Source organism: Zeus faber, assembly GCF_960531495.2.
Source record: "Zeus faber genome assembly, chromosome: 2".
Lineage (NCBI taxonomy): Eukaryota > Metazoa > Chordata > Actinopteri > Zeiformes > Zeidae > Zeus > Zeus faber.
This window is the reverse complement of record NC_137189.1, coordinates 3,408,091-3,422,711: the sequence shown is the minus strand read 5'-3', so window position 1 is coordinate 3,422,711 and position 14,621 is coordinate 3,408,091. Positions and strand designations below refer to the sequence as shown.

The 14,621-nt window shown below is 42.0% G+C and overlaps 2 protein-coding genes across 3 annotated transcripts; one reads left to right on the top strand and one right to left on the bottom strand.

Annotated features, from left to right (window-relative positions):
• Window positions 1-394: 394 nt before the first annotated feature.
• On the top strand, window positions 395-9,425 carry cebpz (CCAAT enhancer binding protein zeta; the record flags this gene model as incomplete). The annotated part of the gene is made up of 17 exons (XM_079996599.1): window positions 395-598; window positions 1,025-2,490; window positions 2,952-3,183; window positions 3,618-3,777; window positions 4,071-4,159; window positions 4,523-4,576; window positions 4,718-4,820; window positions 5,111-5,179; window positions 5,431-5,497; window positions 5,634-5,740; window positions 5,857-5,917; window positions 6,061-6,230; window positions 6,731-6,763; window positions 6,882-6,974; window positions 7,414-7,478; window positions 8,186-8,267; window positions 8,856-9,425. The coding sequence occupies 17 exons, from the start codon at window positions 395-397 to the stop codon at window positions 8,999-9,001; spliced, it is 3,201 nt and encodes a 1,066-aa protein (XP_079852725.1). The 3' UTR covers window positions 9,002-9,425.
• On the bottom strand, window positions 8,328-13,914 carry LOC307227369 (protein CEBPZOS-like). Of its 2 annotated transcripts, none has more exons than XM_079996658.1 (5): window positions 13,890-13,914; window positions 9,573-9,690; window positions 9,433-9,477; window positions 9,036-9,120; window positions 8,328-8,920 (listed from the first exon to the last, which is right to left on the bottom strand). In XM_079996658.1, exons 2-4 carry the CDS (start codon window positions 9,688-9,690, stop codon window positions 9,038-9,040), a joined length of 246 nt encoding a protein of 81 aa, XP_079852784.1. In that variant the 5' UTR covers window positions 13,890-13,914; the 3' UTR covers window positions 8,328-8,920; window positions 9,036-9,037. The 2 variants fall into 2 exon arrangements, with proteins under 2 accessions (XP_079852784.1, XP_079852783.1); XM_079996657.1 differs by having other exon boundaries at window positions 13,777-13,908.
• Window positions 13,915-14,621: the final 707 nt, after the last annotated feature.

Sequence of the window (14,621 nt, the reverse complement as noted above, 5' to 3'; positions counted from 1 at the left end):
AACATTTGAACCTTGACCCCGGTTTTGCGTTCCTGCAAAATTAAATACTTTAACAAGATTCAGGTTGCATACCTGATCTAAATAAATTAACAACATGAAATTAGAGTCTTAGTAGACTCTTATTGGTTATGTTATAAATATAAATACGTTTTATCTTGGTGGTAAAACTCAACTGTGACTCTCCACTTCCGGGTTATATTTCTTGTCATAAAGTGTTTTTTATTTCATTGTTAAATAAAAAATGAAAGCAGAACATTTAAAAACACAAAACAGAAGAGCTTGGAGTACAATATTACAGAAGGGTAAATTACATTCTGTCACAACACTTTTTACAGACGATAATCAGTTTCACTTCCGGGTCAGCAATGTCCACACCGTCCACGCTGTTTCCAGCATGGCACCGCAGATCAGGGCTCGCAAGGCGAAACGCAAAAACGATTTGAAGAATGACCAAACGGAGCGAGAAAACGAATATTTAGACCAGGGCGGCGGTGATGAAGATGATGATGACGACGGTGGTCAAGAAACTGCCGAAGATGTCGCCCAAACAGAAGAAGAATTGTCGTTGGATGAGGTTTTACGTTTGGGAGGAACTCGAGTGAGTCTTTCCAGTCCGATGAGGTTTAAAACATGGACTTTACCCTTTAACTTGCTCTGCCGTTGTCGATGTGTGTCTTACTTAAAATTAAAAAATAACTTAATTACTTAAAATTACTAGTCAAACATGTTGACCCAGTAGAATATAATATTTACTTACTTTTATTAAATGCATTTTGCTTGTTTGCGTTTTTGTTATTGCTATTTCATTGACTAACAATGTAAAGCACTACGTTGTATGAAAGCTGCTGTACACGTAAAGGTAGTTGTCATATTATTATTATTTATTATTTATTTTATAATCTATGGAAAATTGCCTTTACCGACCCTTCTCCCACTACTACTATTCATTATCATTCTTACGACATGACTACAGTACTGATTCCAAATGTTTGTAACGTTCTCGTTTGGTGTTGTTTGTGTGCAGTCAGATTTCCTCCTCCTCGCCAACGTCAACGACTCCAATGATCTCGTTGATGGCGGTAAGAAAGGAGCCATCGATGACCTGGAAGAAGGAGAGTTGGAGAAGTTCATAACCAAACTGGGCATCCGTGCGTATGCCGGGGAGCAGATTATTGCAGATGAGCCGGAGGAGGAAGATTGTAGTAAAAAGGAAAAGAACAAAACCAAGACAGCAACGGCAGAGGGACAAACGTCTACAACGCAGCCCGAGGTTAATGACAAGCAGACACGGGACAAACTGAAATCCAAAAAGTCCAATGCCAAACAGAATGTCAATGTGTTTGAGTTTCAGCCAAGACAGGTGCTGCTGGTTAAGCCAGGAGGGAAATGGTTTGACCTGGAGTACACTGCAGAGGGTTCCTCTGAACCGCAGGAGGAGGCGCTGGTTGCCAGCTACAAGGCTCTTGCCCAGAGGCTGTTTGAGGCTGAGGTCAGTCTGTACAAGAACAAGAAGAGTGCGCAAAAGGGAGCAAACTCCGCCTGGATGAAGACAGTGGTCTCCACGGGTACCCTGGCTGACAGAATGGCGGCCATGACGCTTATAATCCAGGACTCTCCGGTGCACACATTGGAGCACATTGAAAACCTCGTTTCCATGGTGAAAAAGAAGGGAAGTCGGCGAATGGGTCTGATGGCCCTGGACACCCTGCGGGAGCTCATGGTCTCAGACCTTCTCCCGGAGAACCGTAAGCTCCGTCTGTTTGCCCAGCATCCCTTCGTACAGCTGGAGGAGAAGGCCAGCGGCAACAAGGACTCCCGCGACCGGCGTCTCCTCCTCTGGTACTTCGAGCATCACCTGAAGCACCATGTCGCCGAGTTCGCAATGGCTCTTGAAGCGGTTGGCCACGACAACGTGCAAGCCACCAAAGCCAAGGCCATGAGCACGGCGTACGAGCTACTCTCCAGTCGGCCTGAGCAGGAGAAGGCTCTCCTCATACAGGTGGTCAACAAGCTGGGAGACCCGGACTACAAGACAGCGGCCAAGGCCTCACACCTGCTGGAGACGCTGCTGCACAAGCATCCCAACATGAAGGTGGTGGTGTGCTGCGAGGTGGAGCGGCTGATGTTCAGGCCCAACATCAGTCCCAAGGCCCAGTACTACGCCGTCTGCTTTCTCTGCCAGGTTTTGCTGAGTCACGACGAGGACGACCTGGCCAACAAGCTCATCGGCATCTACTTCACCTTCTTCCGCACGTGCATCAAAAAGAAAGACATTGAATCGAAGATGCTCAGCGCTCTGTTGTCGGGGGTAAACCGGGCGTATCCCTACGCCAAGGCTGGAGACGAGAAGGTCAAAGAGCAGCTTAACACTCTGTTCAAGGTTGTGCACGTGGTGAAGTTCAACACGGCCGTCCAGGCGCTCATGTTGCTCTTCCAAGTGATGGACTCTCAGCAGAGCGTCTCAGATCGCTACTACGTGGCCCTCTACAGGTAAAAATACTGTATAGTCTGCAAGAAATTAGGATACTGATCATGACATTTTAGCGATTAAGAAATTATCTATGTTTAAATTTTATGGCACTCTCATAGTCTAAGTACTAGTGCAATAACACACATCTGCCTTATGAGGAACAAACATTGACAATGAACATTGGAACATAATATTTAGGTAGACTGTTTATTTCCCTCAACCTAAATGATGGAAACACACATTAGCGTTTATATTTCTTGCAACTTTTCTTACATTGGCTTGAAATTCCTCTGACATTTGGATAAAAATATAAGTATGGAATCCATCGGTTTAGCAAAACGATCATGATCAGGAAATCAAGTACTTAATTGTTGCTTTGTTAGAATTAATATTTAATATCATCCTTTGCTATTGATGCTCTTCACTCTCAAACGGTATCTTGGTATATTTAAAGTCCTGTCCGACTGCCCCGCCCCAACAGGAAACTCCTGGACCATGGCCTATCTTCGTGCTCCAAGCAGAGCATGTTCCTCAACCTGCTCTACAAGTCTCTGAAGGCAGACGTGGTTCTGCGCAGAGTCAAGGCCTTCATCAAGCGGATCCTTCAGGTCAGCTGCGAGCAGAACCCCACCTTTGCCTGCGGGTCGCTCTTCCTGGTGTCGGAGGTCATCAGGGCCAAACCCGGACTCACACTCCTCCTGCAGGAGAACGGGGTGAGGGTCTTGATGCATGCTGTGGATTGTGGATTTTGGGTCTTTTTCTGGTAGTTCACACCAAACCCTCTGATTTTATAGAGGAAATCCTTGAGTAACGTTGCTTCACGTCTGCATTATTTCAGCTGCAAGAGCAATGGCAGAATTTCTGTATACCATGAAAATGTTTTGTTATTTATTTTAATTTTTTTTCTCAGTTTATATATTTATTTTGGTAGGATGAATACCTGATTTAGTCTTTCTTGGTCTGAAATATTAACATTGAATCTTTCCAACTTCCAACTGTGGTGTTTCTAAATCCTCCACGCTTTAAAAACACATATAAAAAGTTGGTTTTCTTGACATTGTTGTCCAAGATTTCCACAAGTGGGTGAACCTGCAGCCTAGCACTTCAAGTTGATCTGGTTGTGAATATAACATGGGGGTTCCCTCAGGGGGGCGAGGATGAGAGCTTTAAAGATCTCGCTGAAGAAGACGAAGAGGAGGAGGAACGTTTCGTGGACGCCGACAAAGTGGAGGAAGAAAAGATGACGACAGAAGAACCGGAGAAGCCAAAACCCAAAGCGTCGTGGGTTCATCACCAGAACATGGAAGGTCTGTGCACTTCAACAGTACATTTAAAATAATATTTACCAGTAATAGTAAATGATCTCTCTGACGACTGTCTCTTTACACTGTATGAGACAACAGCCCTGAAAACTGTTAAACTCAAAGGATTCTAACAATATCAATACCTGTTTCATTTCATTTGACAACATTAGTTGTTTTACAAAAACACTTTAATCCCCCTTTAGAATTGACAACTATCACCAAAGTTTCTATGTGTTCCTCTGGTTGTGTGTGTTGTTGAGGCTCATGTTCCTGTCTGTGTTCTGACTTGTTTTTAGGGGGGAAGACCTCTGAGAACTACGACCCCCTGCACAGAAATCCCTTGTTCTGCAGAGCAGACTTAGCTACCTTATGGGAGCTGCAGCAGGTGTGCATTGAAATCATAAAGAAGGTTTTCATAAATATTTTTTCTCTATAAAGGTTTGTTTTGGAAGTAAAGATGACATCAACTAATTGTACTGTGCTGAAGTTAGATTTCCAAAAGTTTCTGTAGTAGTGATTAAGCGTTACTGTATTAAACCTGCAGGCCAGTTGTTTGCGTCCATTAAATGTAGAGGGACCGTTACTGTGTGTATTGGTGAAAAGTGGCTCAGAAACGAAATAAAGGTCAAAAGTTACGTTTAGTCTAGGCCATTATTATTTGTTTTGAAAGGTCAGTGTTTCATCAGTGTGTTTTCTACAGTTGCTTGAAATCAAATTATTTAATCACTTCTTTCATGTTTGGCTGCAGCTGTCCCTGCATTTCCACCCGACTGTGTCACTGTTCGCTAAGACGATCCTGAAGGTAATGCGTGTCTCCACCGATGTCCAGTTATCCAGTACAACTGAAATAAACACATTTTTGTGATGTTATGTGTTGTGTTTTATGCTGGTCCTGCTTGTATGAATGAGCGTCTCTTCTTCTGTGGTGTGTGTGTGCACGCAGGGGGAGTTTATTCAGTACACAGGAGACCCGCTCCAGGATTTCACCCTCATCCGGTTCTTGGACCGGTTCGTCTTCAGGAATCCCAAACAGCTGAAGGGAAAACGTAAGTCGGCAACAATTTCCTTTCATTAGTGGTTGTCGTCTTGTCAAGATCCGTCGTTTCAGTTTTGCTCCAGTTTAGTATCTATTGCGGTGTGAGGAAAATAGAAGAGAAATATATCCTGCAAGAAACGGTGGGCCTCACGTGGAGGTTATGTCCGTATGGTGACGATCTCCCTCTGCATAAACAACCGAATGCTCCATCTCATATCATTTTTTTTACTTTTGCAAAGCAGTATTGCGTATAAAAAGACGACCGAAGATAATTGTTTTGTCTTTTGTTGTTTTTTTTAGAAAACACAGAAGCCACAGCGATGCAGCCCAAGCAGAAGCTGTCCATGAACAACATCCGCTCTCTATCGGGTGAGTTATAATTTTTCTGTTAAAGCACGTAACAGAGGACGGCTCGGCTTTCAGACAAATCACTCTCCTAGACTGAATCATTGTGCTTTCTGGGGTCATTTAAAAGCTTCAATCCAGAGATTAAAGGTTTTATCCCAAAAGAAGAACATGTTCTGATGGAAAAAGCTCATGCTGAAAATGGAACCGAAAATAAATAAATAGATAGATAAATAAAAAGCATTTGTTAAAATAAACTCTGTTTATCTTGTCAGTGAACTGCAAGGAGTTTCTGGGCAAAGACGAGAGTCAGATTCCTGTGGATGAGGTGTTCTTCTACAGGTAAGAGACAAGATGTCTGATTACTGCTGTTTAAATGTAACACTGGTGTACCCAGTACACTTATGTTAAATAAGGGCTTTTTAGCCTCTTTTCCGCCTGATGACTCTTGATCCCATCGGTTCTCTTCTTACTCCAGGTACTTCAAAAAGAAAGAGCAGGAGAAGCCGCGGCGCCGGCGAGCGGGGGGCAGCGATGACGATAGTTTAGACGACGTAGATGACGACGAGTTTGACAACATACTGAGTACGATCAGAGACGTTGTTTTTGAGCACGTAGCTAAGCCCTTCTAACCACTAGGTTCTGAAATGTGTGAGTTTTTGTTGTCTTACATTGTTTTTTCCCCCCTGCCCTAAACCCAGATTCATTTGAGGGAGACAGTTACTTAACAGACCTACCTGACGATGGCCTGGACTTTGCAGGGTGAGGCACATTTTGTGTTTTACATATAATATTCATATATAGTATAAGGGTTTCATATTGCTTAAGAAAAATAATTTATAAATAAGTTGATTCCATACTAAAGTAATCTTTCTTTACTGTGTTTGGCTTTGTCGGTTTCTCAGCAACGTGAAGACTAAAAAGGGGAAGAAAGACGCAGAGGACTCGGACTTGGACGGTTCGGACGTGGACAACCTGGATGATGAGGAGGTCTCTCTGGGTAGCATGGAGGAAGAGGACTTTGGAGAAGAGCTGGGGGAGGAAGGAGGATTCTTCATGGATGACGATGAGGATGGTATAAACACTTGGCCTAGTAATCATTGGTACCTAATTAATCCCAATGGGGTAAATTATGGGTTGCGGCCCTCTGTTGGGTCCTAGTGTTGAATTGCTTTTTTATATATATATATATATATATATATATATATAAGTCCGGGGGGGGTCGAGATAGCAGAATTTCAACATTCATTACTATAAATGCAGTGATAACTTAACAAATAATAACCTTTTATTTGTAAAGCACCTTTCAATCACAACATGCAACTCAAAGGGCTTTACATGAATGGAAGGCAATCAAAAAAAATGTGTTTAATGAAAATGTGTAAATATTATACTCTTTCTGTTTTGGATTGTCAATTTAGACCTTGAAGGATCACATCATTCATTATTTTTTTAAGTATTGCTCTTGACCCACCTCCTGTATAAATAAGTCTCACAGATTTGGCCCTTTTCAATGGATCCAGTTCCCAGGTCAGAAAACTGATTTTCTTCCCTCTCTGTGCTCCATGTTTTCAGTTCCAGAGCTGGATGACGACACCGCTTCCAATGGTGGGTAGTGATACACAAACTCATGACATTTCTTCTTGTATTTTAAAGTACTCCATCACATATTCAGACACTGGATGTTAATCGATAAAAATATATTTTTTTCTATTTGCGGAATTAGAGGATGAAGAGATGCCAGATCCTCCCCCTCCTGGGAAGAAGGCGAAAAACAAGAGGAAGTCATCAGAAGAGCTGGACTTCTCTGGATCAGTGGGTCAGTCCTGATGCTTCCGCTTCTTATTACAGGAGCTTAATGAATTCTTTCTTTCCTAGTTTCCAGTTAATGCCCATTTATTTGTTCTGCTTCTGTTTTGTGTATATGTATGCTTATGTGTTGCTGAAGATGTTTGTTTTTACAATTTTCATAGTAGTGACCCTAAACTCTCAGAATCAGTGAGAATCATAACTTTTTCTGAAGAGTATGAATTTGGATGATTAGTGGAACATAATTAACATGCATACTTCCTGTGCACAAAGCAGAAACTCAAGTTGTATTTATTTCATGACATGTTGATATGGCTAGTGGTATTGGAATCTCATTAGGGATATTATGATAGCAATACCATTTTAACCATGTCAGACTGATGTGCATCCTTATTTCACAATCAAGAGTCCCCAAATTATGAATAAATAATGAATCTGCCCTTTTCCAGAATCCAGCCTGGGCAAGAAAATGAAAGGAAGGAGGGATGCAGCCATGTTTACTTCTGCTGAAGAGGTAAAGAAATACAATATTATTCCACATAAGTGTTCTGGTAACCCAGTTTTGGATTTGTACATGTAAACTAGGGCTGAAAGATTAATGAAATTCAAACCGACATCACAATTAAACAAAAAAAATTTGGAGCTCATGGTGCTGAGCAGGGTCCATGTATGTGCAACATTTTTATAAAAAAAATTAAAATATTTCTGCTGAAACACTGCATATTTTCTGATTCGACCAATTACAAGGCTTAAAGTTAAATCCATTTGTCAATATTCCGTGATTGAAGGTTTTCCTATTTACAATTCAGTAGTTAAAGATGTTATTTATATAAATTAATTTTATCATAACACATAGGCGTGGCCTACAGGAAAGAACAGTTTGACTGTGTCCAATGTGTTGGTCATACTATGGTTATTTATTGCATGGGTTTAGTGAATAATACAGAAGATCAGAACAGAAAAAAAAAATTCACAATTTGATTATTTTCCAAAGTCGTTCAGTCCTAATGTGAACACCTACTCACGGTTTTGTTTTGTGAAAATAACTAAGTTGCTGTTTGCAGGAAAACTATTAGATGTAAAAATATGTATACAGGCATAATATTTGATTAAATGGTCATTGAAAGTTTCAAGTAAATGGCGCATCATTGCTGAGGTATACGGCTCCTAACTAGAACATTGAGTAACATCTGATTGAAACCTTGTTTTTATTTTACTCAGTTCGGTGACATGCTGGATGACAACGCTGGCTCCAAGTTTGACAATATCGGGATGAATGCAATGGCCAATAAAGACAAAGCAGGTAAGAGGAAAAACATTCAATTAGTAACCAGGAATTCTAGGCAGCTTTCTCAGAAGTAGATGAAGGTGATCAGCTTTTATATTTAGCATAGAGACAAGTCACAAACCACGTGTGTTGGTCGTAAAACATTTTAGTTGGCTAGATGCCAGCCAGATTAAACTGTCTCAATGGAGAGAAAAGACCCTAGTGGCACATTGAGTTTGTCTTCCTTCCCCCCCAATGGCAACAAGCTAGTTTCTTCATCACATCAGAACCATGACATTTTCATGTAGCTATATAAATTATGCTACTGTCGTGTTAAAATGGTTGACTAGATGTGACATTCATAGGTCAGGGTCTTCCTTTAAAGGAGCGTGGTGATGTCAAATCCTGTTTCCTAGTCGCACACATTTTCCTGATGGCTCAGTTTTAGATTTTTTAAATCATTTCCTGGTGTCAGTAACAACTACGATAACATTGTTTTGGCAAAGGTGTAAGGCGCCATTGCTTTAACAAATGGGAAATGGAGACCATATTAAAGATAAGTAATTTACAATGTGTGTGCTGACTAGTAAACTGAGTAAAGACACCATGTTGTCGCTCCCTCAGGACTGAAGCAGCTGAAGTGGGAAGCTCAGAGAGACGACTGGATCCACGGACGAGATGCCAAAACCCTGAGGAGGAAAAAGACCTCATTCAACAAGAACAAGATGTTCAGCAAAGGAAAAATGGGAAAAAGAACATTGAAGAAGTAATGCAACTGGATTTTCCTTTTCCATGTGGACTCACATTCAGTCCTTCTTGTTGAACCAGGCTTCATGATCCCTTTCCCGAATTCCGTAGACTCCTGCCCACTCGTTTGACTGGTAATAAACTGGAAGGACAGAAGTGATAGTGTGAACTATTGCAGTTTAACTTTGTTTAGTAGATGGGAGCAAATGTTCACAATGGCACAAATTATATCAGTGATCCTGGAACAACATCATGTAATAAAGTTTTGTAACCTATTCCATAATGTGGGGTGACATTTAGATTTTATAATGTAGCAAACGCAGGGTGTAATTTCATAAAAGCATTCTAGAAGTGTTAATTTCTCATCAAGGAGAAAAAACATTTGCACTCCCATTTGTTGCAGTGGCATCTGGGCTAAAGTAATCTCAACAAAAAACGACTATATTGCCCTTACCTTCCAGAACTGAAGGGCACCGTCTGTTAACGGTGTTCCTGAAATCTGTGGGTGAGTGGAGTGTTAATGTATATACTATCAAAAGGCTCTTAAGATGATGTGTTTATCATATGCTTTCCTAATAAACAACCGATTGATACCTTGACTCGTGTTCAGGGCGTGGAAAAAGCTGTAAGCCCCCAACACACCTATCAGCTCTAGGAGGATCACACCCTTGAAGACCTTCTTGGCAAAGGGCTCCAGTGGCTTGGGAGACATCTGTAGGAAGAAATTAATCAAAATCTTATGTATATTTCAAATGTTAAAAAAATATATATATATCTTCTGATGTTCAAACTTGGACACAGATCGGTGTTGTATCCTGGAGTCATTGGGTGTTTCGGGTCTTGCAACAGACACCCTCGTCCAGGTCCAAACCAAGATTGATCAAGCCCCGGCCTGTGTCCAAGCAGCATGATACTGACCCCACTGGTCACCCCTTTGCAACCAAAGCCATCTGGAAGCCTTTTCCGCTGCCTGCATGTTGTTGATGGCTTTTTTCCTGGTAATGCCAAGCACTCCATAGGCCTTGCTGAGGGAATGGCTTGCAAACCCCCGACTGCCCACTTCGACTGGCATGCACCTAGTCCTCCAACCACTTCTGCGGCAGTCCTCCACCAGCTCCTGGTACTTGGCCCACCTCCTCCATTCACTCTTCCCAGGGCACTGTCAGTTCCAGTAGGATGAGCTGTCTTGTGGCCTCTGAGACCAAGATAATGCCTGGTCTCAAAGTCTGGGTGATGTGTGATGGAATTTTCAGCTGCCTCTGGATGTCAACTGTCATCACCCAGTCTCAGACAGAGCAGAGCAGTTCCTGGGTCTGCTCCTTGGCTTCTCTCCTGCCTTGACAAACTCGATCCTCCTGGCTGTAGCATGGGTGTATCTGCTGTCACTGATCCCCTTGCTGATTGCCTCAGCGATGGACTTGAGGACCTGGTCGTGTCTCCAGCGATAGTGTCCTTCGCTCAGTGCCTTGGAGCAACTGCTCAGGATGTGCTTGAGGGTACCTGTCTCGGAACAAAGGGGACATGCTGGTGTTTCTACTTTTCCCCATGTGAACAGGTTAGATAGACATCGTAAACCCCCTGGATCAAGAACTTAATCCTCTGGGGGTTCAACTTCCAGATGTCCTGCCAGGTGACACTGTTCCGTCGCCTGTTCCCACTTCATCCAGGCACCCTGTTGTCGCATTTTCACTGTCCTGGTCAGTCGCTCTCCCTCAACTGAAGATCACACCTCCTCCTGCACCAGCTTCCGCCTCGCCTTCCCACTGGCAGTGTCGATTGATGTTGAGCTCCCGAGTCCGGCTCTGCCTTGTGCCACATTCCCAAGAAGGGCCTTGTGCTCCAGCCGAGCCTCTGCCTGCTGGACTGCCTCTCCCGCCCTCCACTTCCTCCCCGTCCTTCCGACGATCCCTGCGCCGGACACTTTGTCTCTCAATCCGGTGTACTGCCGGTGTTCTCGTGCCCTTGGAATCAGCGTCTTTCAGGCTGCAGTTGAAGACCTTCCCGAGGCTTTTCACTGGTCTTTCAGTGACTGGTCTGGTCTTCCAGCCTGAAGCAGAAGCTGTCTGTGATCTTGCCCTTCTTCAGAACCAAGGAACAGGACTTTGCGGGTTTGAAACTCATGCGTGCCCAGGACACAAGCTCTTCCAACCTTTGGAGAATCTACCTGGCTCCTGGCACTGATGTCACCGTGAGGTCATCCATAAAGGCTCTGATGGGGGGTTGCCTTACTCCAGACTAGCTGAGAGGGCCTCCGAACTGTACCTCGGCTGACTTACCAGCATGTTCATTGCCAGTGCAAAGAGGGTCACCGAGATGGTGCAGCCGGTGATTATCCCTACTTCCAATTGGTGCCAGTCAGATGTTAATGAGCTGGAGGAGACTGGTTCTGCTGCTGTAGCCCATCTGCTTCAAGGTTCAACATGTTGTGTGTTCAGAGATGGTATTCTGCATACCTTGGTTGTAACGACTGGTTCTTTGAGTTACTGTTGCCTTTTTATCGTCTCAAACCAGTCTGCCCATTCTTCTGACATCAACAAGGCAATTTTGGTCCACACAACTGCCGCTCACTGGATATTTTCTCTTTTTAGGACTATACCCTGTAAACCCTAGAGATGGTTGTATGTGAAAATCCCAGTAGGTCAGCAGTTTCTGAAATACTCAGACCAGCCCATCTGGCACCAACAACCATGCCATGTTCAAAGTCACTCAAATCTCCTTTCTTCCCCATTCTGATGCTCTGTTTGAACTTCAGCAAGTCATCCTCACCATGTCTACATGCCTCAATGCAATGAGTTGCAGCCATGTGATTGGCTGTTTAGCTATTTGTGTTAACAAGCAATTGAACAAGTGTACCTAATAAAGTGGCCGGTGAGTGCGCACACACGCACAAACCACGTGAATATCTAAATCCAGCTGCAGGGGACGTCCCTGACCGCTGCCCCGCCCTCCCAAGATGTTCTGCTGATTTAAAAAGGGCCAAACATCAGTGAAGAACGGTACCCAGGCACCGGCGGAGGAGCGACAGGCAGAAATGCATCAAGCATCAAACATCAAATCATAAATAATCTACAGGTTATGTTCTGACGTTCCAATTTATAACACTGTTGAACAGTGAAATTAAACAATTCCATAGTACCTGGAATGTCTTGTGGGCATCTAAAGCCCTTTCTGTCTGGAGTGACCTATCTGTATAGCACATTTCAACAACGAGGCAATTCAAAGTGCAAAGAAAAACAAAATGACAGAATGCGTAAAGTTAAAAAACAATACATAGAATGAAAAGGTTATAGTGCGGTGCAAGAAATGAACCAAAGAAAACATCCCAAGCATCAAGACAAAGTGTAAAAGAAACACATTGTAAAAGGAAGAACACATAACGTTTAGAAATATAGTGCATAAAATCAAGTAAAAGTGACAGTGCAGGGAATTAATATTTGGTTAAGTAAAAGGCAGCAGCAAACAAAAGTCTTCAGCCTTGATTTAAAAGAGGTGAGCGTAATAGCAGATCTGCAGTTTTCTGGGTGTTTGTTCCAGATATGTTGAGCATAAAAACTGAAAGCTGCTTCTCAGTGTTTTGAGTTGACTCTGGGGACAGAACGCAGACCTGTCTTTGTCAGACAGGAAGCCAGTGTAAAGATGTGAGAAATGGAGTGATATGATCCACTTTCTTGGTCTTAGTGAGGGCTTGAGCAGCAGCGTTCTGAATCAGCCGCAGGTGTCTGATCGATGTTTTAGGGAAACGCATAAGGACACTGTTACAGCAGTCTAGTCTACTGAAGATGGATGCTATTGCTCTGCATAAACAAACAGCAATCTAAACATTTGCTTATACAATAGCACATTGTGCAATAGCACATTTCCGGGACTAAAAGCAGGTGAGGGGGCTTGGCACAGTCTGGGGTGAAATAGCTAAAAAAAAAAAAAAAGATGCCTGAAGATGTGTGCCAAATGTTTATAGCATCGTGGCACAACCCTGGACAATAAGGATCGAAATGCACTTTATGCAAAAGGATGATGGTGTCTGGAAAAATAATCCCTTGTCTTATTTAATACATAATTGCAGGTATTAGGTAGAAGCAGGGCAGAGTATGAACTACATCATTCTACAAAGTGTTATTTGAATGGTTTACTTCAGCTCTGATAGTAAGTGATTAAGTTCTGTAATAAAACTAATCAGGACCTTTCAAAGGAATTGTTTGGATTTATCTCTACAGGTAAGTATAACAGGGTAAATACTGGGCTCAGCTGTAGGTCTGTGGTTTTATTACATCAAAATTTAACTAATTGTGACAAACTTGGATTTTAAAAAGGTGTCTGTTGAAATGAAGACCTTATGAATATAAATATTTTACTATTCAATGATTATTAGGCCTAATATTTGAAAAGAAATGAATTTAGGACATTTAAAATGACACCCTGAAAAGCACCTACATAATTCAATTCACATCAACATTTATGTAAACATGTTTAAGTTGGAATGAAGACGATTTCGACCAAGAAAGATTTTTTGGGGGTACTTTAACAAGATGCAACGACGCGGAGCTGCCGCTCGGGGACGCAGAAGCACCGCTGCTTCCAGCCCGTCTGGCTAAAAGATGTCTTTAACAAAGTCACTGAACGTGATATTTACACACACACACATATTTCACAGCCAGTAGCTCAGAAAATACAACTTTAGGAATATCCACAAACAAAAGGGAGGTTGCGTATAGGCGCATCTACAGCATGACAACAACGATCAGCGGACATGAATACTTTATTTTTATTCGTTTTTTTAATCTCACTGCGACAGACTTACCTTTCCTGAAAAGACAGTCGATGGACCAGGAAACCAAAACCGAAACGATTTCGCCAGAACCTGGAGGTTTTGGGGAGAAAATGAGAAGGGAGACGCCACCAGACACCACTCACCTTGATCGCCACACGGAGCAGCGACGACTTCCGCAAAACGGAAGCTCCTGTTGGGACAAAAAGGACAAACGCGAATAATTGAACAGACGTCATCGGGCGATCAGTAGTTGTGGTTGTTGTAGGTCATAACTAATCAGAAATTAGGTATTATTTGTTATTTACAATATGATCAGAAGTTTGGTATTTATTTGTTATTAACAATATGATCATAAATGTTGTATTTATTTGTTATTTACAACATAATCACAAATCTGGTGTTTGTTATTAACAACATAATTATAAATTGGGTAGTTCAAGTTCAAATTCAAGAGATTATTTGTCGCATACATATACATACGGTCATACATATATGCAGTGATATGTCATGACACCCGGGGATTACTCACAATAAGCTCTATAAGCTCTAAAAATACTAAAAATACTAAAATGTACCGATACGAGGTGCTCGCGCAGGATTAATTAGTTCTATACTACATAATCATAATTTTGGTATTTATTTTTTATTTACAACATAATCATAATTTAGGTATTTATTTGTTATTTACTACAAAATCAGAAATTGGGATTTTATCTGTTATTTACAACAACCACAAATTTGGTATTTATTTGTTATTTACAATATAATCAGAAATTGGTGTTTATTTGTTATTTTTAACAGATATTTTTCTTACATAATACAAACAAACAATATGACACATTGTCGCTTCTAGACATGGTGCTTTTCTGTCGCAG

Bases quoted from the DNA above. Each gene is read 5' to 3' on its own strand.
- LOC307227369 (XM_079996658.1), bottom strand. From the start codon at position 9,690: ATGTCTCCCAAGCCACTGGAGCCCTTTGCCAAGAAGGTCTTCAAGGGT. The intron at 9,478-9,572 runs GTATCAATCGGT...ACTCACCCACAG, and splicing joins CGCCCTGAACACGAGTCAAG to ATTTCAGGAACACCGTTAAC. The intron at 9,121-9,432 runs GTAAGGGCAATA...CTGTCCTTCCAG, and splicing joins GTGCCCTTCAGTTCTGGAAG to TTTATTACCAGTCAAACGAG.